Source organism: Dermacentor silvarum, chromosome 7, assembly GCF_013339745.2.
Source record: "Dermacentor silvarum isolate Dsil-2018 chromosome 7, BIME_Dsil_1.4, whole genome shotgun sequence".
Lineage (NCBI taxonomy): Eukaryota > Metazoa > Arthropoda > Arachnida > Ixodida > Ixodidae > Dermacentor > Dermacentor silvarum.
Genome location: NC_051160.1, coordinates 24,797,851 through 24,822,296, shown reverse-complemented (window position 1 = coordinate 24,822,296; position 24,446 = coordinate 24,797,851). Strand labels below are relative to the sequence as shown.

Below are 24,446 nucleotides of genomic sequence, written 5' to 3'. Positions count from 1 at the left end.
ATTCTGTACCACAATATTCCCACCATGGTTTCAAAAAGGTTATTGTTCTTAAAGGAAGGGATAAGTGGTCAACCAGAACCGTAGCGAAAATACTGATATAGTGAATTTTTTTTTTCCCTGTTCTGATGGATTCACTCTTACGAGGTTCTACTTTATTATTATTTCTTCAAACGATAATGGAAGTAAAACTACTCATTTCAGCATGAAATAATGTTTGATCTTTACTCCTACAATTAATATGAAGATGATGATTATGATGATGACGATTTATTGGCATCCCCTATAAAACAAGGATGGGATAAATTGTCACCTAGCCTGATTAATTTTACAGGTATGTATCCATGATTTTCATTCTAGCCTATTTCTATACATCTCACTAATCTTTTTTTTTTTCTTGTTTCTTCCTCAACACTTCTCTAACTTGTACCGTAACCTATGCGTGTATTGCATCCGGCCGTATCAGTCTCTTCCCAGCATTTTTTCCACCAATACTCTAAACGTCTCTTGCTTATATCGAATGCTGACCGGTTGATGCTCCCTTACACTTTAAATCCAAGCGCTTTTGGAAGGTGTATGTTACCTATAGGTCTCACTGAGTCAATCCCTTCGAATTGCATTAGGACGACCTGAGTGGTCTTCATACACATGCCTGATCATACACATACACATGATGCAGCATACACATGCCTGATCTTGTTGAGAATATTTGCTCCGGTACGTTTTTGTCCTTAGGCAACCAGCTCGAGCCTCAAATACCGAGGCACTGTCTTTGTAGTGTCGCACAGATTTTCTCTTCTAATTTCTTTCTTCCCGTTCTTGTATATCTATAGTCATTTTGTTTACATTCTTTGCATCCAATTCGCAGTCTCTGTTTATCTCACTCACTATCTGATGACTCCTGGTTGTCTATGTACACTGTCAATTACGCTGTACTTGGCTGCCAACTTTCTTTATATCTTCCTGAATTCTGTGTCCGTGATTTTTCCAGTGCAGGTAAATGCGGGACAAAAAGCGCCACCATGTGGCAATGTAAAATAAAAATTAAGCTTCTCGAGGTCACTTCAGCCATCATACACAACAAGACGAATCAAAATAATAAAAAGAAGTAACTTCACTTACCGAAGCCCATTCCCATTCCCATCCCCATCCCCATCCCCATGCTCATTGGGTTCATCATTCCACCATATCCACCACCTAGAAAAATAAAAAAGAGTAGCAGTTTAATACGCAACGTTTACAAATGTTCTTTCGATAAAGCGTCACACACGTAACTGGCGACAACTGAAAATAAGTCGCAGTTTTGTCCGAAAGGTGAAGTATCGATTGTGATAGCAAATTAGTATAGATGTATACGAAGTATGGATATTAGTTTTGTCGGTCGTATAAACGTCTGAACGTAGGCATGCTAACTAAATTAACAAGCATGGTGTCACGAGCACACTAGCAGACATGAACACATCCACTCGATGACCGCGGAAATACGCTGTCAGAACGCTGGGGTGAGGAAGCGCGCCAGCAGCATCGAGCGAATTGACCTTCGTGCTGCCTCTCGCATCAACGCGAACTAAGCCACGAAAGCAGAGCGCACGGCGGCCTCTGTCCCCGTCGCAGGTAGCTTTCAAGATATATTGGCTTTTAGGATAGCGAGTTTTCTTTCTCAGAAAAGGAGACCTTTCTTGGAATAAGGAAGCGTAATTTACAATGCAATTGAAAGTATTTTCCACTTTACCGTACCTTTCAAGTCTTTCCGCTAAAAGAAAGTACCGCTTCCTTTAAAACAGCCTGTTGAACTTGCTCTAGTGGTGCAAACTATCGTTAGCACTATCGATAGCACACCCTCAATATTACTATCAATAGCGGACCTTCGTGATGCTAGTATTATCGAACACGTTATGGATAGTACTATCTGTAGTGCACTATCGATATTGTAAAATCACGTGACCCACCTCACGTCAGCACTGCAACATAACCTAGTCAACGTTTTCGTATTCCTAACTACATGAAGTGAGTGTTCAGATATTAGAAAGCTTTAGTACGCAGCACGCAAGCGCTTTACGGAACGTGGCAGCCCGTGTCACGACAGCACTTTTTTAGTGCAAGGAAACGCCTACGTACGTAAACCAACTGTGCCTTTTGTCTCGCACTCTCCCGAACAAACGAGAACCACGACAGCAGCATGTGAGGAATCGCTAGAACACGAAACGTGTCTTCACAGAAGCTGTTGCATGTTTGCTTCATGAACGCATGGTCCGCTGCAGCGAAAAGCGCACGATTTGCGGGACGGCGACCGTGTTGCATGTTTGCTTCGAGTGCGGCGTTCGGTTGGCGAACGGATCCAGTTGAAACGCGCCAGGCGTCTCAACGCGCTGACTTGCCCGTGATAAATTGATAAGGGCGTTCTATAAGCCATGTGTCGAGGAAATGCGTCCGTGACGTCACGGTTTCAATGTCGGGCTTTCTTACTAGAGGTCCCGGGTTCGAATCCTGCCGTCGGACACTTTTAATAGTGTTTATTTTATTATTGATTTCACAGTGCTTCGTCCGAAATGAGGAGTTTACGCATGTCCCGAAGGCGGTTTACACTTGGTTCTTTATTCTATCGCTACACCGCGCTGGGCTCTCCGCTGCGCTGTGTAGGGAGCCCCTACATGCAAGGTGCTTGTATGTAGGCTCCCTATAGCGCTGTGACTACCGAAGCGCTCCCTGTCGGCGCTCGTTAGTGTCACGATGCAGTACTTCGCTTTTCCGCTCTTAGATGGCGGACGGTTTCATCCGTTGGCCGAAATCAGGCGTGAAGCCCGGCATAAAACACTTTAGTGTTAAAAAGAGCTTTGCGCTTTTAATTGCCGTTTATAATAAGGATATGACAGTATCCCTTTGTGACAGGTCTTCGGAAGGTGCGGCTGGTGGTTGTCTGGGTGGTTCATCTTGCTGAGTCACTCATATCTGCCAATAGGCAAGTAAGCGTCCAGTCAAGGCCCACACAAACGATGAGCAACCAGCAATATTCTCCAAAACACTCTGGGAAACACTGCCCCCACTAAAACCAGCACATAACAAAGTAAGTTTCTTTAGTGCCAGAGAAGTTCAATGGCATGGCACGTAATCTCTACATGAACCCATACCTCCGAACCATTTGGTCATCAGGCTTACCATTTGTGCGATCGCACTCTACAGCAGTGTTCGCTTTTTTTTTTAAGAATACGGCAGGGGTACTCACCCATAGTTCCCATTCCATTATGGTCATTTCCGGTCGACGGTGAGTGATTGCTTCCATTGCCTATAGAAAAACATAAAGCGCATATGTGTGTTACATTTCGGTGATACTACAAACTCTGGACGTTAACTATACCTTACACTTATTAGTAAACAATGGGGAAATTCTGACGTCATTGCCGTAATACATCGAAATGCTGAATTCTCCTCTTCATGTTTACACCAAACACTCGACTTTCTCTTTATTCTTAGCCTACTATATTCCACTGCACTGTGCAAAATAAGTAACGATCCTCGCACATTTTTGTTCACACTCCCGATATTTAGCCATGTACTCGCCATTCTTGAGGAGAGTATCTGTAGAGAGTATTACTCGTATACCGTTGGCGTGGAGATTGGTTAAATTTCTGAGCAGCTTGTCCACTTGTTTCCATCTACAAAGAATATCTAATGACAGGTTAAGCCTGACAATTTCAAACTGAAAGCAGTTTTCGATACTTTCGGAATGGAATGCCGGGAAAGCAATGCTTAAAAGGCGACTCCAAAGAACGACGCTAACAGATCGTCAAATTACCGCAAGAACATCAGTGGAAGTTGATGGAAGGTCGACGTAATGGGGGACCCATATATATCTAGTGGCTTCATGGAGTGCTTGGTAATTGTATTGCACTGTTCTCCCTCTAGGCGGATGTGGGTGGACACTTCACAAGTATCTAAGCCGACATAACTGGAAAATATCTTGTGGTTTTGTTGTCAGTGGTGTTCTCCATTGTTATTGCTCTACTCTTGCAAAATCGTCACGTCAGTTCACAACAAACAGAAATATCCTTAGGACCTTTATTTCTTCTTGAAGTAAACTTCAAATACAAACGCTTGCAATGCTTCAAAGGACGTTTATGGGGGATGTACTCTGCCATACAATAGTACTTTTTTTTTGGGGGGGGGGGGGGGGGGGGGGGGGTTGGCCGGTCGCAAGAGAAATTAGCGTTAAAGGCTATCTTCACCTCGGCCAGTTTATATACAGTCGTAGCTACGAGTTTGTCGTAAAATTTCAACAAAAAAGCAATGGAAGTCGTTGCAACACAATTGACAAGATCTGAGATGTTCCTGGCATGAGTAGCAGCTCTTGTTAGTGGATGTTGAGTCTCTGTAATTGTGCATGAGACGCGTTGCCGTGTTGTTCCTTTCCCACCTGGTCAGAGCGCACAAACAATAAAAATCTACAAAAAGAAGTTTGTTTTGCCTTAGCATTAAAAAAAAAGTCACAGGCCTGCGCGGCACACGCAGCACAGTCACAGCGTAAGCTGGAAGAGCGGCTCCATAGGAGACCGTCGTGAGCTTTTTCGATAAGAACTTGTCTTGAGTGATTTTCGGCAGCACGCACTTGAGGGTCTTCGCTGCGAAGCTGCCGGGCTGCATTTTCGGCAGAACGCACTAGAGGGTCTTCGCGGCAAAGTCTCTTTGCGTCATTCTCCCGAGAACAAACTGAACTGTATGCTGGGCGTCAACGGTGAGCTAGGCTGAAGAAGCCCATGTCCTGTTTCGTCTCACGTGATTGGCCCAGGCAGCGCCGATATCGGGGCCTAGGCCAATCTAGGTCAATCGCGTGAGGCGAAACCGAACGTCGGCTTTTGAAACGCGTACAAGATAGCGGCCCAGCATGTATGATGAAAATTGGTGCTGTGTGTATGGCCCCCTGAACCAAGCAGATTTAGTACCAGTTGAAGATGCCTTCTTCACCAAGACCGAAACAATGCGGCCAGTGTGCTCGTGTCAAGAGGCTGATCGTTGTTCTTCTTTTCTGCTTCAGTGCTTGTGGAATTCTGCAGTGGGATTTTGTTCCTACTGGACACACTGTCCATCAGCATTTTTAATTGGAGGTACTGGGGTGACTACGAAAGTATGTGGCAGAGAAACACACAAAATTGCGGAAATCGAATGATTGCTTTCTCGATGATGGCGCGCCGCTCACTGCTTGCTTATGCTGTGGTATTTAGACTCGGGGATAAGCAGGCATTGCCCCCTCATTTTATTTCTTTTCGAAGAAGAAAATTTATTCAAGAAAGAAGATTTGCTACTGTGCACGAGAAGAGAACATCGCGGGGACTGCTGAACAGGATTAGGTTTGAGGAGCTCCAGAGTTGCGTCGAACAGTGGATGAAAGATATTTTCAAGTGCATTGACTATGTTGTAGCCTACTATGAAGGTAACTAAAAGCGTTTTGTGCTAAATGAAAATAACGTTTTTTAGGTGCGAAGCTCCTTAGGGTGTGGGTCTGTCCCTCCTCTGTAGTATGTAGTAGTAGCAGTAGTAGTAGTCGTCGTCGTAGTAGTAGGTAGCCACGTCTACTTTTATGAAAAAAAATTCCGAAAGTTGTGTCCGTAGCGCGGAATCGAACCAGGGACCCCTCGCTTCCGAACACGCGGCGCTAGCCACTACGCCACGAAGCGCACATAGACACACGCACCACGATGACAATAAATACCCAACATTAACGAAAGACTGCGCGTTCTAACGCGTTTGTGCTAGCGCGTTACGGCCCGTGTAAGAAGCTGGTGTAAGATGCTGTGGCCTCTCCGCCTTACCCCCGTATTCATAAACGCTCCTCGACTTGAACTTGACTTGCCACCGCCTTGGGCAGCGCGTTCGAAACGCGTTGAAGGCGGTGGCAAGTCAAGTTCAAGTCGAGGAGCGTTTATGAATACGGGGGTTGTACTCTCTCAGCAGTCATGTGATGGCGTCGGCAAACGCGGTGCACGTTCCGGCATGTGTAAACGGCTGCGTAAGACGCTGTGGCCTCCCTCTTACTAGAGAGTACTGCACGTTTCTAACGCGTTTGTGCTAGCGTCCCCTTAAGCGGGAGATGGGGCGCTGTTATAAAATAGGAATGACGTCACATATGACGCGTGTCATTGGTGGAAGTCAATCGTTCGATTTAGTGCGGCGAGACTGGGCGAATTACACGGAAGATTCACGGTTTACCGATGATTCCCTCCGGAGCTTCGCCCACTCATCATCATTCACCCCGTGGATATGCGGTGTTTTCTTGTCTTGGAGACTGACCAGGTTTTTTTAAGCGAAGCTTTATAGGCTCACAAGTGTCGGCGTTGGTGGTGGCGGCGGCTGTGTCACGCTGAAAAGTTGGCCGATCCTGGTGATAGTGCAGAAAAGGTCCAACCTCAATGGAACATACCAGGGACAAAAAATAAAGAGAGAGAGAATGAGAGAGAGAAAGAGAGACAGTGAAAGAAAGAGAAAGAGAGAGTGAGGAAGAGAGAGAGAGAAAGAAATAAAGAGAGAGAGAATGAGAGAGAGAAAGAGAGACAGTGAAAGAAAGAGAAAGAGAGAGTGAGGAAGAGAGAGAGAGAAAGAAATAAAGAGAGAGAGAATGAGAGAGAGAAAGAGAGACAGTGAAAGAAAGAGAAGAGAGAGTGAGGAAGAGAGAGAGAGAAAGAAATAAAGAGAGAGAGAATGAGAGAGAGAAAGAGAGACAGTGAAAGAAAGAGAAAGAGAGAGTGAAGAAAGAGAGAGAGAAGAAATAAAGAGAGAGAGAATGAGAGAGAGAAGAGAGACAGTGAAAGAAAGAGAAAGAGAGAGTGAGGGAGAGAGAGAGAGAAAGAAATAAAAAGAGAGGGAAAGATAGACAAAAAAAGAGAGAGACAGAAATAGAGAGAATGAGAGAAAGATATACAGAGGGAGAGAACGATGGATAGATAGATACATAGAGAAAAGGAGAGAGAAGGTCGGAGAAGTCAGAGAAGTCACCACGAAGGTCAGAGAACGAACGAGATAAAGAGAAAGAAATACAGAGGTAGAGGGAGAGAAAGATATATATAGAGAGAATGAAATATAGATAGAGAGAGAGAAGGAAAGAGAGAGAAAAAAAGAAAATCACCACGAAGGTCAGAGAAAGAAAGACAAAGAGAGAGAATGGAAGACAGAGAGAAATAAAGAGAGAAAGAGAAATACAGAGAAAGAGAGAGGGAGAAAAAAAAGAGAGAACAAGAAAAAAAATAAAGAGAGAGATAGAAAGAGAGAGAAAGAAAGAAAATCACCACGAAGGTCAGATACACACACAACAAGCTTCGCTTACCCCCATTTTCTCGACAGGGGAAGGGCTGGTGACTTCATTTTGAGGGGGGGGGGGGGGGGACGGAGGAGGGGTTTTCCACAGTATCTTAAAGATAATGGATGGCGCTAAATCAACACACTAGATACCTGTAAACGTATTTGTGGCTCTTAGTTGCATCAGCGATCGCTGCGTCCACCGCTCCTTTCGGAGAGATATAAAGGCTTTTCACCATGTATATTTAAGGCGCTGAGCCTTGCACTCCGGCCAAGCGGAATTCACGCTATCATAATTTTTGCCATATCATAGTACACTTACGGGCTCTTAATGCTGCAGGCAATACAAGAGGTCCAACGTATAAAAAGATTTTGTAATTATTATCGCGAATTTATTATCGTGGTGCTCCGTGGTCAGAATTGATTATAATATCTTATATGAAGTTATCTGTTGCATGCAGGTTTTGAAACGTGACACTGTTGCATTCCTGCAATTTAATATACATTCGTATAAGTAGTTATTTCTTGTTTCGCTTTGTTAAACGTTACCTAACTGCATGTTTGTATCCGTAATCTGGCATAGGAAAACCCCTATCTGTCTTCAGAACAAAAAAGGTAAAGTCATAACTTAAGTACAAATGACAGAAGAAACGTTGCTAGGATTTACTGATAGTGTTAAGTTTACTTCTGGAAAACTACTGAGACATATTTACCGAGCACGATACTGTTTACCATTACGAACTCCAAATACACGGGAAAGACGTTTGTGGTTCTTTCAGTTTGTTATGCAACACTGTTGCGGTATACTTTGAAAACAAAACACTGGAGCGACACCCTACCTACTAAAACGAGCACGTATGAAAGTACGCGTCTTTAGTGGCTAAATGTGCAACTGCATAGTGTATGATTTCTTCCTAAAGACGTGCTCAAAGAAATTTGTTTAGCGAGCATTAATGTCACCCTGCATTTTGTGCCAATTCAGGTTTGTAAAAAGACGGGGGCTATACTCACCCGTAGTTTCAGTTCCATTATGCTGCGTTCTGGCTGCTGGCGAGTGATTGTTTTCATTGCCTGAAGGTATATAAAAAGCACATGTGTGATAAATGCTTGTGATGATACAATCCTTCTAGGGTAAATATGACTACACTTAGTGTTGAGCCACAGAGAAAGTGCTTAAAGTGCCACTGCTGAAGTTATGAAGCAAAGTGTGGCCAAGCATTTGCTACACCTAAACACAAACCTCGAATTCCAAAAATTTTTACATTGCAGGCAACGTGAGCGTCATCACCCAATTTCTTTTACATCTTCGTTTACACCTATTCTCTTGTAATTGAACACCATCTGCATTCATTTTCGCGCAATTGTCTGACGCAACTGGCTGCCTTCTCATTATATAGAGTCAATTAAGTATATACGCGGGCTATACCATCTCCTTAAGAATTATTGCACAATTTCACCTGCAGAACAGGCCATTGCATCAACTTCCAATGGATTCCAGAGTATTGTGGCTTAGGCGATAATGAGTTTGCCGACGAGGAAGCAAAAATGGGCCTCCATAATACAACGGAAGGGTCCATTCCATTTTCTCGATCAGACAGTAATGATTAGTTATTACGTTAGGACGGGAACAAACAGCGCTTAAGATGGGACAGTGAAAGCACGACAGGCAAGGCGCTGTCTTGCCTAACAGCTCAGTTTAGCACACTGTGTAAGTTATGACACTATTAATAAAACAAAGAGGGACATAATGGGTGCCCACGATTAGAACCAGCAATAACATTCGAGACAGTTCCACTAAAGATGCGTCTTAAGACAGGCGACAGCATGTAACGGTGGTTAACCAATCAAAAGTGGTCACCTTCAAAACATAAACAATGTACACGTGTCAATGTGCCCCTCTTAAAAGCATTGTTCCTGTGCTACAAACAGAACTCGAAAGCGAAAAACAAAATCACCCGTAGCAAAAAGAAAAAAAAAAAGAAAGAAAAGTCCGCAATTCTTTAACGCGCGTTGAATGACGTAAGGTGTGCTTTGTGGACGACTTCAGGGGACGCTTGGCACCGCTATAATTCCGTAATGCTGTATGGCATAACCTCATTCAGTGTGCCAATATGTCGGGGAATTTTGTATTCTCCGAAATAAGGTCTAAGTATCTTTTTACTGAGTCCACGTCGGCGTATTAGCGTTCAAGCCCACACATGGTATATAGCCGGGACGATGGAAGTAGGCAGCGACGTCGAGGATGTCTTCATCACTGATTTTCAGCTACATGGCGTCAAGTGTTGCGTTGTCTCTTGCACAACCGCGTTGTAAGCGAAGGTTACGTATGGAAGAACCGCATCCCACGTTCTGTGTTCCACGTTGTTGTACATTACTAATATGTTGGTGAGTGCCCTTGTCCAGGCATTCTGTAAAACCATTCATTTGCGGGTTTCAGGCGGTTCTCCTCTAATAACTTTTGTGGCTGTATTGCCGAATCGCTTGTTTTAACTAGGATGTAAAGGCCGTTGTTCTGTCGGTGATGAGGGCTACTGGGGCTGCATGTCGGAGAGTATGTTCTCTACCAAGAATTTGCCACTTCGGCCCACTACCTAAGGGCAGGGCTTTCGTTTCGGGTTAGCGGATAAGGTAGTCGGTGGCCACGATGATCCATATTTTCCCGGATATCGATGCCTGAAAGGGTCCATCACAATCTGCTGGAATGGTTGGCAAGGTGGTTCAGAAGGCTGTAGCAATCCCGCTGTCCTACGCGGTTCTTGCGTCGCTGACAGTCTCGGTACGTCTACAGATAATGGGCGACGACCCAGGTCAGGCGTGGCCAGTAATGCTTCTCTTGTATCCTCGTAGGCGTACCGGGAAAACCGAGGTGAACTCCCCTTGGATCATCGTGCAAGGCATGCAGAAGGTAGTTGGAGTGTATGGGTGAGAAGATCTTATTTACAAGGACGTTGTTTTCACGCCTAAATACTTTAAGGACAAGGTTGGCCTTGCCTTTTAAGTATCTGACGAGTCTTTTTAGTTCTCGGTCGGCTCTTTGCTATGCAGCGAAGTCAAGTGCGCTTCTTGCTTCCTGGAAGGCGTCCTCGTCTGTTTTGTTTTGCGTAGGTGGGTTAATTGGTGCGTCAGACAGGCAGTCGGCATGAGAATGATTCCGTCCGAAGTAGTGAATCACGGTAATGCCTAATTATTGCTTTCCAAGGCTCCGCCGTGCAAGAAGACCTGAAGGATCCTTGAAAATTTCCGACACAGTGCGAGGTCGTTGCTTACGAATTGGAAGGGCCTGCCGTACAGGTAAGCGCAAGGTTTATTGTAGCCCAAATGATTGCAAGACATTCCTTTGCCGTCCAACACTTGGCGCTTGATCCTTCCAAATCCGTCTTTCTTTTGAACTAGCACCGCACCGAGGCCTATGTTACTTGCGTCGGAGTGGACTTCGGTATCCGCGTTTTCGTCGAAGTGCGCAAGTGCCGGCGGTGCCTGCAGGCGTTGTTTGAGCTCTTGAAATGCGGCTGTCTGCGACGTTTCCCAGTGGAAGTCGACTTGTCACTTCGTGAGATAAGTCAGTGGCGCGGGGATGCGTGAGAAGTCTATGACAAAGCACATTCACCGCGTCGCAGATCGCTTTCAACGTACGGCGCCCGCGCGGCCGTGCCGTATGCAGCAACCACGGGAGTAAAGCGCCCCCCCCCCCCCCATCTCCCTCGCCTCCCCCTCCCCGTGCCTCGCGTGCGGTAGAGACGGCACGCTTGCGCCCCACGTCCCTCCCTCGCGCGCTCGAGATTGAACTGCGATCGTCGGCTGACCCTCGCAAGCTTTCACTCGCACATACAGCCTACGGCGCGTGGCGACGTGATTATCGTGTTTGGAGTTTATACGGAACATCACGGTGACGACGACGGCAACGAATGCACTTGGAGTATCCATATAATTGCTATCGGAATATACAAAAAAATGCGCTCGACAAGTTGTACTGCTAGATATAAAACGCAACAACAGGATTTGTTATGGCAAGGAGACTGCAGTTTCACTCACTCTCATTCTCTGTTTCCTTATGCTGTGTTGTAGACTTGGCTGATGGCTTCTTCTTTCCCGTTCCCTAAAGATATGCACAAATGTTTCGTTTCATACGCAGCACTTACAAGTAATGTCCATGCCGCACTCAAAGTCACCAACAAGGACCAAAGTCATAAAAAATTTGTCGGCCCTTCCACTCCTTGAAGATGGTTAGCCAGTGAAGCTGAAAAATGTGGCCCCAGTGTTTATCACTGGGTAAATCCCGATGGTTAATAAAGTATTTCTCATTTATGAGGTTACACACAGGCTCGGCTACGACGGAGAATACGACGTCACTGACGGTATGCCCGCAGTCCGCCGTTGTCGCTTGCGTTCGATGTCTCGAGTTTGCTCGGTGGTGGGGTTAGCAGCATTCGCCCGCCATTGCCGCTTGCGATTCTTCGATATTAAATTGCCTTAAAATATAAATTGGCTTCGTCACGTAAGACAATGAATGGCTGATACCCTCTTAAGCAATGGCTCATACCCCCGTAAACGGCGCCTCCCCCATCCCCACCCCCATTACGGCGACAGAATAGAAGTGGAATGAATGAAGAGCGGAATGAAGAGCGGCAACGCAGCCAGATGTGGGAGAAGACGACGACGACGAAAGCGGGAGCATTAGTGGCATGAGGGCGTGCCGAGCACGAGCACGAGCGCAACCCGAGGGGCGCCAACAAAGAGGATTAAATTTTTTTAATCCTCCTTGGGCACCAAGGGCCCAGCTGCGGAAGAAGACGACGACGCTCGAGCCGATGCTGATGATGATAGTTTTCTGTACACAGGCGATTTCGCCTAGCCATATACGATTTCGCCTAGACATATAAAGCTTCACTTTAAAAAACGGTTCATTACCGATGAAATATGCACATCGATCGCACCACTGTCAAGCGCCCATTTTAATCTACATATGCTTCACCCAGCGCTCCGAGAGGACAGTGTGCATCTTCTTTGAAAATATCACACTTTCGCCACCAGGGCGAAGCAATGAATGTGATTGCAGCATGTTAGAATATTACACGAAGTCTAAGACTCGTAGCTGTATGGCAGTATAAATTGAAGTAAACCTAAGCTGGTCTAAGTAAAAACGAGCTGTTGTGCTAGTGGTCCTCTGTTTGAGTCGTGCCATGCCACAACTTCATTTATGTGTAATAATTAAAGCCAACGCTTTTCTTAGCGATCTTACCACCACTTTTTCGTATCGGGTACGTTTTAAACCTCTCTCCTGGGCCAATGCCGGAGGTAGCGCACAGCCATGCCAATAAAGTTACATCATTTGAAGGTTTTAAAACTTTTTATTTAAGTCTGAGAAGATTTAAGATTAAAGTCATGCGCTGTCGGGGTTTTCTTTCGTGACATTTGTTTGTGGGCTGCCATTCTCAAAATTTTGAGGAATAATTTTGTCAGGAATTTTGTCAAGACTGTGAACAGTCTTGAAGATGTCTCGAAAGCGAACCTACAACGTTGGCGCCTGTTTTTATCAGCTAAACTGTTGCTTGGACCTGCATGAAAGGTGCTGTTTTTTTTAGTTTTGAGAAATTTTATTATCCTCTACACAAACATAACTGTTTGAAACGGATGCAGTACAGATAATTCTTGAAGAATTTAAGTGATGCACCGCCACCTTCGGTTGACAAAGAGGGTTTCAGTACTTGCCTGCCTATTACGCGCATCAAATGGACCACTGCAACGGTTCTTAGTACTCGCATTTCCTGGGACGAAAAGGTAAAGCAGGTACGTACTAGCTGTGTGCACTTTCAGGTGCGCAAACTTTCAAAGCTAATGTCCCATATGTGAAAGCTGGTGAGGAGCCTATAATCATTTGTAAATACATTTTAGATTGCTTCATAACGTTCGTGATGGCTGTGCGATCATTATGACTGCAATAAAAGCTATGCTTCGAGCGCGTATAAGCACGTACTCACATGTACATGTACCTATTTTGAATGGGCCGGGCCCCAAACCACTTTTTATCGATGTCGAGAAATGCATTTGAAGTTAAAACAGGCTATTTCAGAAATACCTTGCTGCAAGAAGCACTTGTATGCTTTCAGCAGAAGCGGAGTTCTTGGCAATCAGACACACCCTTCACAATGCTACCGCTCCTTCTTTAATTATTTGCACAGCCAAGGCTACAGCGGAGCGGTGCGGGCCCACAACGATTCGCCTACTGAACGTCACCGTGGCGCGCAGTTCAAATTTGATTTTGCTCGTTCACGTATACGCCACTACTTCCGATTTTGGCGCCTACGACGCGTCAAACGTAAGCCAAACGCGGTTGGCTTTAGCGGGCCGCAGTGCGCTCAGCAAGTCGCGGCACCCCGCGGCTGCCGTGCTATCTACGCTACGTAGCAGACCGCAGCTATTCATGCAAATGTAGTGCGTATATGGAGCGTTTGTTTTGTGCACGACAGGGCTTGAGTGTGCACTTGCATTCATCTGCTCCAGTTTGGCCGTGGTACTTGGTGCGGACTGGCTCTGTCCTGCACTATATAGCTTGACCAACGAATAGTAGGGATATCCAACTCGCTCATTTTCAAGCGCTATCAATAGCTCAATACGAAGCAAAGTCTACCAAGGCGTCTAACTCGGAGCGGCCACGAGTGAGCACGCGCTGGTAAGCGTGCGTGGGGTCTGACTTTAGGTTGCGCGTAGTTCGAGTATAGTGGAGTGTTCAAAACTACTCAAAATTAGCGAGACCCGACGGCTGCGATAAGCAGGGTGGCCAAACTCCTGCGCGGGCGGCTGCGGCCGAGCGTGAGCCGATGATAGTCGGCATAGAGTTAGTATCCTAACTCTAGAGGGAAAGCTGGCAGAGAAGAGCAGCAACCGCAATGGAGCCACCATGTTACCACAACTCGTTTTCACAACGCTAAGGTCATTCAAAATATTATGCAAAATTAAGCATTTACGCGTAGTACGTACGCATGGGAAACTTTTAAAGTTCGTTCTAGTTATTTTACCCAAACATTGGATAACTGATTATAGAATTTTGGACGTAAAATTTACGGTGCCTGAAAGGATGCGCTTGCAGGCGCCGGAACTAGATGGCGCCACCGCACTGAGGGAGGCTCGAGATCACGTAGATTCCGCATCTCGTCTTAATCGAATTTCATCGTCCTTGCCTGCGCGCCTGCGCCGGGTGCACAGCCACATGGAGGTGAAGTAAAGTTAAGTGAAGTTTGAGTTTATTCAGACACAAAACATAAATACATAAACCTAATATACAAACGAGAGTCCCAAAGTATTAATACTGAAAACTGGACCCTCGGTTAGAAATGGCAACTTAATTGTACAATTGTTGGCAGCATAACAGTGGATGACGTAACACTATAATAGATAAAAGAAAAGCAAATGGTAATAAAGAAAGAAAAGCCAACAAACAATGCTCTAATGCAATGTAGTGCAACAGAAACAACAACGGAAGTGCTGACCAGTTAAGTGAGGGCTGTACGAGGCACAAGTAATAGTATCTAATTAAAAATACGAGTATTTATTACGAAAAATTATTAGAGGGTAGCAGAAATCTGTTAACGAAGCTTTGAAACCCTGAAATGTAGGTAGTATTTTATAGGTGAAGCAGGAAAACGATTCCAGAGTGCAATGGTAGCGAATGTAGATGTTTTTTTTACCATAGTTAGTGTGAACGGATGTTCACAAAAAATTTGAATTAGAAGCGAAATAAATATTGACTTAAGTCTGTGACGTTTTGGCACATCATTATTGTAAACAGAATAAAAACAAAGGCTTCAATATTGAGCTCTGTGGTACCCCTTGGTTAAAATTTTTAGAACGGGCAAAAGTTTTATACGCATGTACAATAAATTCCTTGTCAGACAAATAACTTTTCAAAAAGGATAGGGCAGGGCCAGCTTCATTTCCGAAATAAAATCTAGTGATTAATAGTATCAAGTGCCTTAGTAAAGTCTAAGAAAACGCAACCACCGAATTCATTATTCTCAAGACCATTCTTAATAAAATCACTTAGACAAAGTAGACCTAAGAGCAGGCCTCTGTTGAAAAATGAGCGTGTGAGAAAAAGGTGACTTTGCACTCGGCTTGCTAGCTCCACGCGCCGCGCATGACTGCAAAATTTGACTGAGGGGCTCATAGCAGCGTATGCTGTTCACGGACTCTGTTTTTTTTTTTTTTTTTTTCTTTCACCAAACCCGACGGGTGGAATGAGGACCCTTTGAAGAATTACGTTTTAAGCGGACCTACAAGGTTGACCGATCTAATTGTAAGTGTTACTGGCATGAGAGACTGCAAAGGGATCGCATTGATGGCGAGGTTCGTAGAAGTACTGACCTGGTGTTCCCAACTTCCTCGCTTTCCTGCCTCGGCTGGCTCTGGATCGATTTCCTAATATGTATAGAAAGCCACACATGTACCACGCTATGCTTTTCTATGTAATGAGGCATCGTACACGTAGTTTATAAATACATTGGTTACATCGATCAGGACACCGGTTATACGTATAGATGCAGCCTCGTGCTACCGCGGCTGTCATGGCGCACGGCTGATTTTTTTCTTTTTTTTTTTCTTTAGATCTATTCGAAAGCTTTGAAGCCGCTATCATGCTTTGACGGTCAACTAGCCGGTGTAAACGCCTTTCATTGTGCAACGAGGACTCTTCAAACTGCCACAGCTATCAAGGAAGCTGTGGCCGTTGAATTTTGACGAACATTAATTCAAGGGCGCCTTAAGTGGAATGGAAACCGCATCTTCAAAATACTGGTGAGCGCATACGCTGTCTGCGTTGCTTGAAGGAACAAATTTAATGAGTGTTTAGGTACGTTGATGACTATTTTAGTGATTGATCCTCTGAATAGTTTAGTCTAGTTGACCAAAATATTTTAAACATTGTTCAGCAATCTCTTATGTCGTGCAAGTAAGGCCTGTAGAAGGAAAACCATGGTTTCTGGACCTTGAATAAAACCTTAGCAACGGCTGTGTTTGTTGGAGTTGCGAGCCGTGTGCTAACAAACCACTCCTTCTATATCATCCTCGCATTCCAAACTGGCTAGGCGAGCAATCGTAAATATTTGTCTTTAGCACACATTGCGCGCACCTTGCAACCATTTGATCGAGAACCACATCAGCCGTCTGTCTAAGGCTGGCTACCCGAAAAATGGGTTGCTTTTCGTAGATGGGTGGATTCTTGAGAAGACACGAACCAGAAGTAAGGCGCTCCCAAATTCAACAGAAAAAAAAGAAACGTTATTGCGGTTCCCAACACCCATAACCTATTGTACCACTTGAAAAATATTGCCCAGCGCTGAAACGTAGAAGCATTATTTTCGACAACAAATAGCGGGATGACTAATCTAACATCAATTGCCAAACAACCGTGCGAGACAAAAACACAAAAATAAGTTTTAATTAATTTATATTTTGGGCTTGTACGTGAGAAAACCGTGACCTGATTTGAGGCACGTCGTAGAGGGGAGCATGGGGGTCAGCTGATTAGTTTCTACCACCAGGTTTTTTTTTTTTTTTTAACGTGTACCCGAAGCACAGTACACGAGGGTTTCAGCATAGCGCCCCATTAAAAAAAAGTTCCCTCTTTGTGTGAAATCCATCATTTACCACATACCATTTTCATGTAGTATTTTTATGGCGGGTAAACAGGACGTTGCCTGAACGACCAGCCATGGGAACGCAACAGCGTAATCTTCCGGTGGCCGGCTTGCGAGTCATTGTACAGCTCTATTTGACGTGCAGTGTCGTGGGCGGAGCATGAGAACAGCTGAAACATGAATAAGTCGAAGCCACCCATGCTCAAAAAAGCATTAGACATGTGTGCGAATCCTGCTTCAGAATCACTATCTCCAAAAGAATTACCTAACTTAAATAGTCATGTAGCCACGCCACATTCGACATGATGTCACGCCCCATTTGACGTGCGCAAGACATCTGTATCAAAATATTGCGTTTCGCGAAACAAGCTGTTGAAAATAGCACCCGGTGTTGTGGTTCTTATGCCCATCCTTCTCTTTCTAACGCTATTTCGGATCTCAGTATGAGATACCAACTAGTCCGAATTGCCGCCTTGGACAAGTACGATTTACTCTTGCGACTAGCGGAATTCAATACTTACCCACAAAATATGATCCAGGCTTTCCGACAAGATATGTTGGTCCCTCTAGAATAAACATTTACGCATCGTGAGTGTCTCCAGGTCCATAGCATCGCTTTTAAACACACGTTGTTTCTTTCTATCGCAGCATATATATATATATATATATATATATATATATATATATATATATATATATATATATATATATATATATATATATATATATACCCAGCACCTCCACCACGATGTTACGCGAAGAACGAGTCGGTAAGACGGGCAACTATTTACAGGATGTATTTACAACAGCGGTTGCAGCGCTGACCGGTTAGGTTCACAGCGCGAGCCCAGCTCGTTCTTCCTCTTCTTTTCTCGAGTGATGGCGCCCGCGCGCCTCGGTCAAACAATCAAATACCACAGGCGTGTAGCATATATATTGACGCGTACTCTATCTATAGACGTTTAAACGACGATGACAGTATGTGCATTAACTGATTCTGAGTAGTAGGACAGGGTATTCGAAGACGAAGAAGATGTCTTTGTGCTGGTGATTCTGAAGCTGCTCCGCCGTCTTGTTCAACGTGTGGTCTCTTGTTCGCGTTGACCCGTGACACTGGTGGAGGTGCGGGGTACACAACCCCGCCTGATGATCCAGACTCCTCCCGGAAGCCGTTCATCTAGCCCATCTCCAATAACTCCTGTGCATCGCTTCAGTCGGCGGTTGCTAGGCCTTGCTCCCGAGCTCAACCCCCTGCAAGAACGCTCTTCCGAGCCCTGTCTACCTCTGTCAATGGCGACCACCAGCCCGCCACAGGTTCCACGAGTTCCGGAAGACAGCTCTACTCACAGTCCGTCCCAGGTAACCCTTCTGCAACCACTGGTTCCCGATCGCTTTCATGGTGGCGCACATGAAGACGTTGAAGACTGGCTTGACCAGTACGAACGTGTTGCCAAGGTCAATGGGTGGACTGTTCAACAAAAGCTCTCCCACGCCTATTTCTCCCTCGACGGTAGTGCTCGCACGTGGTTTGAGAACCGTGAAGCCAACATCACCACGTGGAATGATTTCCAACATCAGCTCACTGAGACATTTGCGAGTGTTGATCGACGGGATCGTGCCCAGCAACTAATTGAGTTGCGGTTCCAGAAACCAAATGAAACTGTGGCAATGTTTGCCGAGGACATGGCCCGCCTGTGTCGTAGAGCTGACCCTCACATGACTGAGGAAAAGAAGTTGCGCTACCTTATGCGTGGCGTAAAAGAAGAACTATTCGCCGGACTTGTGCGCAATCCACCGAGTACCGTGGCTGATTTTATAAAGGAAGCCACTGGTATTGAACGCGCACTCCATCTAAGAGGCAGGCAGTACGATCGCTTGCCCACCAGCACTCCTATCCACTCCGCCGCAATGACCGTTACCAGTCAGAACTCCCTCCGTGATCTAATTCGGGAGATTCTTCGCGAAGAACTTCAGAAGCTCTGGACACCGGCAGTGGGCCCACCCATAGCATCAGTCGCTGAAATCGTCCGTGATGAAGTTAGGCAAGCGTTTTCGGCAAGCGATCCTGTTCACGAGCAGCGCCCCCTAAGTTACGCCGACGTTGTCCGACGTCAACCAGCTATGACGCCCATGCGGTCGCACCATCAGCCACCGAGGGCCACACCATGGTCATCACCAACAGAGGAACCTTTGAGACATCCGCCCGTTGTGCCGATACCGTCCTACCGCCAGCCGCCGTCAGCTGCATTTTGGTCACCGCCACAAGACGAGCCTTCGAGGCGGCCGCAAATTCGAAGAACGGACGTATGGCGCACTGTCACTAGGCGCCCCCTCTGCTATCACTGCGGAGGCATCGGCCATGTCTCACGTCATTGCTGGTACCGCGATGCCTCATTTCGACCTTATCAATCCTGGTCTGACGGTCGACGCACCAGTGACGACCACATGCTACGCCGCGACGACGCTGCTTTTCAAGGTGCACCCGCAACGCGCACTCTGAACGACGACTCTCAGTCCAACCACCAGACCGATTTTGGCCGGCGGTCACGCTCTCCGTCCCCTGCTCATTCATCTGCACCGAATGGACGTACTTTTGCTGACCTCCGGGGAAGAAGGTCGCCCAGTCCACGCCGGGGAAACTAACGGCGGTGACCTCTGGGGGTATGGTTGCGGGCCAACAAGACGATGAAAAACCCCCAATAATCCCGCCGCAGGACGCCGTGAAGCCGACAAACTCTAACACCGACGAAATTGTGAGCGCCGATATTATTGTTTCAGTTGACGGACTGCAAGTGACAGCGCTAGTCGACACTGGTGCCGATTATTCGATAATGAGTCAAGCTCTAGCCGTTCGCCTTAAGAAAGTAAAAACTCCCTGGACCGGACCTCATATAAGGACTGCGGGCGGCCAACTGCTCACGCCTGCTGGTAGCTGTACGGCGAGAGTCACCATAGGAGGTTCGTCCTTCGTGGCAACTTTCGTCGTTCTTGCAACATGCTGTAAAGATTTAATCATAGGCATGGATTTTCTACGGGAATACGACGCCATAATCAACATCCCGGACCGCTTGGTTACGTTTCACAGGACACCGGATTTAATTCCCTGCTTATCGCCGAAACGCAACGCCTGTCGTCTAATCGAAAACGACGTGATCGTCCCACCTCGGTCATGTATCCTTGTTTCGGTCGCATGTGACGTACCGTTTGATTGTGAAGGAGTTGCAGACCAAGTAACCCCCTTGTTATTTACTCACGGTATCGCCGTTGCACGAGGCATCGTAAATGTCACCGATGGGCGCACGAACCTGTTGTTGACCAATTTTAGCACAGAGCGACGGCACCTACCAAAGGGCACGGCTGTCGCCTATTTTGACGATGTCGCTGATGTTCGTGGGTGCTTTTCAGTACTAGAAGAAGCGCATGCGCAAGACCCAGCACCTGTGCTTGACGTTAACACTACTTTACCGCAACGTGAGCGAGAACGACTTCTTGCGCTACTGGCCGAGTTCCACGACTGCTTTGCGACGACGTCAAGAGTCGGTCGAACGCCCCTAACCAAGCACCGCATAATCACAGAGGACGAAGCGAGACCGATTCACCAAAACCCTTATCGTGTGGCCCCAAAAGAACGTGAAGCGATACAGCAGCAGGTAAACCAAATGCTTGAAGACGATGTGATTCAGCCTTCCAAGAGCCCCTGGGCATCACCTGTAGTTTTGGTAAAGAAGAAGGACGGCAGCCTACGTTTTTGTGTGGATTATCGAAAGCTAAATCAGGTGACAAAAAAAGACGTGTATCCGCTTCCCCGCATAGACGATTCACTTGATAGGCTTCGAAACGCTCGTTATTTCTCTTCCATGGACTTAAAAAGCGGGTATTGGCAAATTGAAGTAGACCCGAGAGACCGTGAGAAAACCGCTTTTGTCACGCCAGATGGACTATACGAATTTAAGGTCTTGCCTTTCGGCTTGTGCTCTGCACCTGCTACTTTTCAACGGCTTATGGATACCGTGCTTTCGGGGATGAAGTGGAAAACCTGCTTAGTCTATCTTGACGACGTCATAGTGTTTTCCGCAACGTTTAAAGAGCACCTTGAACGGCTCGAAGCCGTTCTGCAGTCTATACGGTCCGCCGGCCTCACCCTAAAGCCTGAGAAATGCCACTTTTGCTTTGAGGAGCTAGAGTTCCTTGGCCATGTCGTCAGCCACGCGGGAGTCCGCCCGGATCCTAAAAAAATTGCCGCTGTCGCACAGTTCCCTGTTCCTTCAGATAAAAAGGCTGTCAGGCGCTTTCTCGGCCTCTGCGCATATTATCGGCGGTTTATTGCAGACTTTGCTCGCATTGCGTCGCCGTTAACTCGCCTCACGAGAGATGACGTTGCGTTTGTATGGGGTGACGAACAGCAAGCTGCATTTCATGATTTGCGGAACCGGTTACAAACGCCCCCTGTGCTTGCCCACTTTGACGAGACAGCTCCGACAATGCTTCACACTGATGCCAGCAATGTTGGTCTCGGAGCTGTGCTTGTGCAGTGCCAGGAGGACACAGAAAGAGTGATCGCTTATGCAAGCAGAACGCTGTCACGCGCAGAAGTAAATTACTCTACAACTGAGAAAGAGTGCCTCGCCGTGGTATGGGCGGTTACAAAATTTCGCCCTTATTTGTACGGTCGCCACTTCGACGTTATCAGCGACCATCATTCGCTTTGCTGGCTCACAAATCTGAAAGATCCTTCCGGGCGATTAGCACGTTGGAGCCTGAGACTGCAAGAGTTTGATATGACGGTCCTGCACAAGTCAGGGAAACGGCATACCGACGCTGACTGCCTGTCTCGGTCACCCATTGAGTCAGCTCCTTCGACCGATGAAGAGGAAACAGCATTCCTTGGTCTTCTCGACACGTCTACCATCGCACAACAACAACGTGACGACCCTGAGTTGCTTGACCTGATTAATTTCTTGGACGGACGAACTCGGACAGCACCTAAAGCTTTCGCAAGAGGATTGTCATCGTTTTGCTTAAGGAACAAAGCCCTATACAAAATGAACTTCTCATCGAGCGGATCAAGCTATTTGCTCGTCGTTCCTACTGCTCTTCGTAGTGAAGTACTGGAAGCATGCCACAACGAGGTCACTTCTGGGCATCTAGGATATACGCGGACACTGAACAGAGTGCGACAAAGATATTATTGGCCAGGACTGCCCGTTGCCGTGAAACATCACGTTCGGACCTGCCTAGAGTGCCAGCGGCGCAAGTCACCTCCAACGAAACCAGCCGGTTTGCTACAACCCGTTCAGGTACCGCAAACACCATTTGACCAGATCGGAATGGACCTCTTGGGTCCGCTTCCTACCTCTACTAGTGGTAACCGCTGGGTTATTGTAGCAACTGACTATCTTACTCGCTACGCCGAAACAAAAGCTATCCAGAGAGGCACAGCAGCAGAGGTGGCCCGATTTTTCATAGAGAATGTTGTGCTGAGACATGGCGCACCAACCATCGTCATAACAGACCGAGGCACCGCATTCACAGCCGCGCTTTTAGATAACGTCCTGATGCTCAGTGGCACAAGTCACCGAAAGACAACAGCCTACCATCCACAAACAAACGGACTAACAGAGCGCCTGAACAAAACACTCGAAGACATGCTTTCCATGTACGTGAATATAGAGCACAACGATTGGGACGAGATTCTGCCTTATATCACGTTTGCTTATAACACGGCTAAACAAGAAACTACACGGATGACTCCATTCAGCCTTGTACACGGACGTGAAGTAAGGACGATGCTCGACGCCATGCTACCACACGAACCTGACGACATTGACACGGATGCCGATGCGTTTACGCAACGTGCAGAAGAAGCCAGGCAGCTCGCACGCGTGCGAATACACCAGCAGCAAGCATACGATGCAGGTCGCTATAATGCCCATCATAGGCCTGTAACTTACGAAACCGATGAAAGAGTATGGGTCTGGACGCCTATACGAAAACGGGGACTATCCGAGAAGCTTCTGAGGCGATATTTCGGACCCTATAAAGTGCTGCGTCGGCTAAGTGACGTCACATACGAGGTCGTTCCAGATAGCCCTCACTGCACAAGGCGCCGCCAACACCGTTCTGAACTTGTGCACGTAGTGCGCATGAAGCCCTACGTCATCGAGTGACTGTACGAGCGACTTTCATTTTCACCAAGCGAACTTTATTGTCTAGCATCGAGGCGATGCTCTTTTGGAGAGAGAGCAAATGACGCGTACTCTATCTATAGACGTTTAAACGACGATGACAGTATGTGCATTAACTGACTCTGAGTAGTAGGACAGGGTATTCGAAGACGAAGAAGATGTCTTTGTGCTGGTGATTCTGAAGCTGCTCCGCCGTCTTGTTCAACGTGTGGTCTCTTGTTCGCGTTGACCCGTGACAATATGTGTGTGTGTGTGTGTGGGAAGAATATAGGAGGGATCATATCGCAAGGTGATTGTCACCGAATGTGGTGGGCCGACACGCGATGAAAACGTCAGAGCACGCAGGACACGTACGTCACAGCGCACGGTAGGTTTTAGTACTCCCGGCTGTTTCTTTTTTTTTTTTTCGATACCCATTCGAAACCATTTGACACTCTTGAAATAAGCAAAAACAAAACCAAGAAAAAAAAACAAGGAAAAATCTTGTCCCTTCCTGGATGTGAGCAGCTGCCGGCCAAGCGCGCACCGAATAAAAACTACCGGTAACCAAACGTCGCGGCAAATCTCGACTCTCCGTGATCTCGACGCAAGAGGTCACGTGTTGGGCCACCACTGCTGGCTGCACGAAGCGTTCGCTTGCCAAGGCTGACTGCGTGACGTAATGCTCCCTCCTATATTTTCCTTCCTCCATTAGTTCTTGTATATTCTGTCACGTGGCGCAGGCGCGGCAGGGAAGGCACGCGTTGTGAGTTCAAGCTGCAACACTTTCTATCCGTAACCTCTCGTTCCTGTTTGCTGTTTCCGTCAGCTGTCACATAGTCACGAAAGCACGGATCTGATTGGTAGCAGCTTGTGCTGTCACTGAATGAGTAAAGTGTTGAAGAGCGCACCCTTTTGTATACTTGAACCGGGAATTTTAAATTGAATGCATTTCTCATTCAAGCACCAACCTGTATGGAGCAGCATTTATTTCGACGAGCTCGAGAAAGTACAAAAATATTTTGATTAAAACCGATTCGCAGACGACCTAACGTCACAAGCCACAATAAACTAATTGAAGGATTTAATTTGACAAGGGTGGGTGTTTCGCCTGGTTGCTGTTTGACCTGCCTGTTTATGCCTGTTATTATTCAAGAAAGTTCGTTTTTTTTTCGGATAAATACTTTCTTATTTCACAGAGAATAATAAACTGCGTTGGAACTGTCCTGTAAGCCAACCTTGTTCCATTTCACGCATCCTTAAGAAGAAAGAAAAGGATGCGGCTATGATGTAAAGTGGTGTTACTCCAAATTTTTGTTGCGGCAAGCAAAACACGAACGCCAAGATATACGTGGGCCAAGTACCATAA

General features: G+C 46.4%; 1 protein-coding gene across 3 annotated transcripts in view; it reads right to left on the bottom strand.

Annotated features, from left to right (window-relative positions):
- Positions 1 to 24,446, bottom strand: part of LOC119459443 (uncharacterized) — a 307,019-nt gene that overhangs the window by 14,560 nt on the left and 268,013 nt on the right. For all 3 annotated transcript variants that reach the window (XM_049670370.1, XM_049670372.1, XM_037721221.2), the window contains 5 exons: positions 17,435 to 17,479; positions 15,643 to 15,696; positions 8,293 to 8,352; positions 3,221 to 3,280; positions 1,120 to 1,194 (listed from right to left, as the gene is read on the bottom strand). In XM_049670370.1, the coding sequence (XP_049526327.1) occupies positions 1,120 to 1,194; positions 3,221 to 3,280; positions 8,293 to 8,352; positions 15,643 to 15,696; positions 17,435 to 17,479 (294 nt within the window). The remainder of the gene's footprint in view (positions 1 to 1,119; positions 1,195 to 3,220; positions 3,281 to 8,292; positions 8,353 to 15,642; positions 15,697 to 17,434; positions 17,480 to 24,446) is intronic.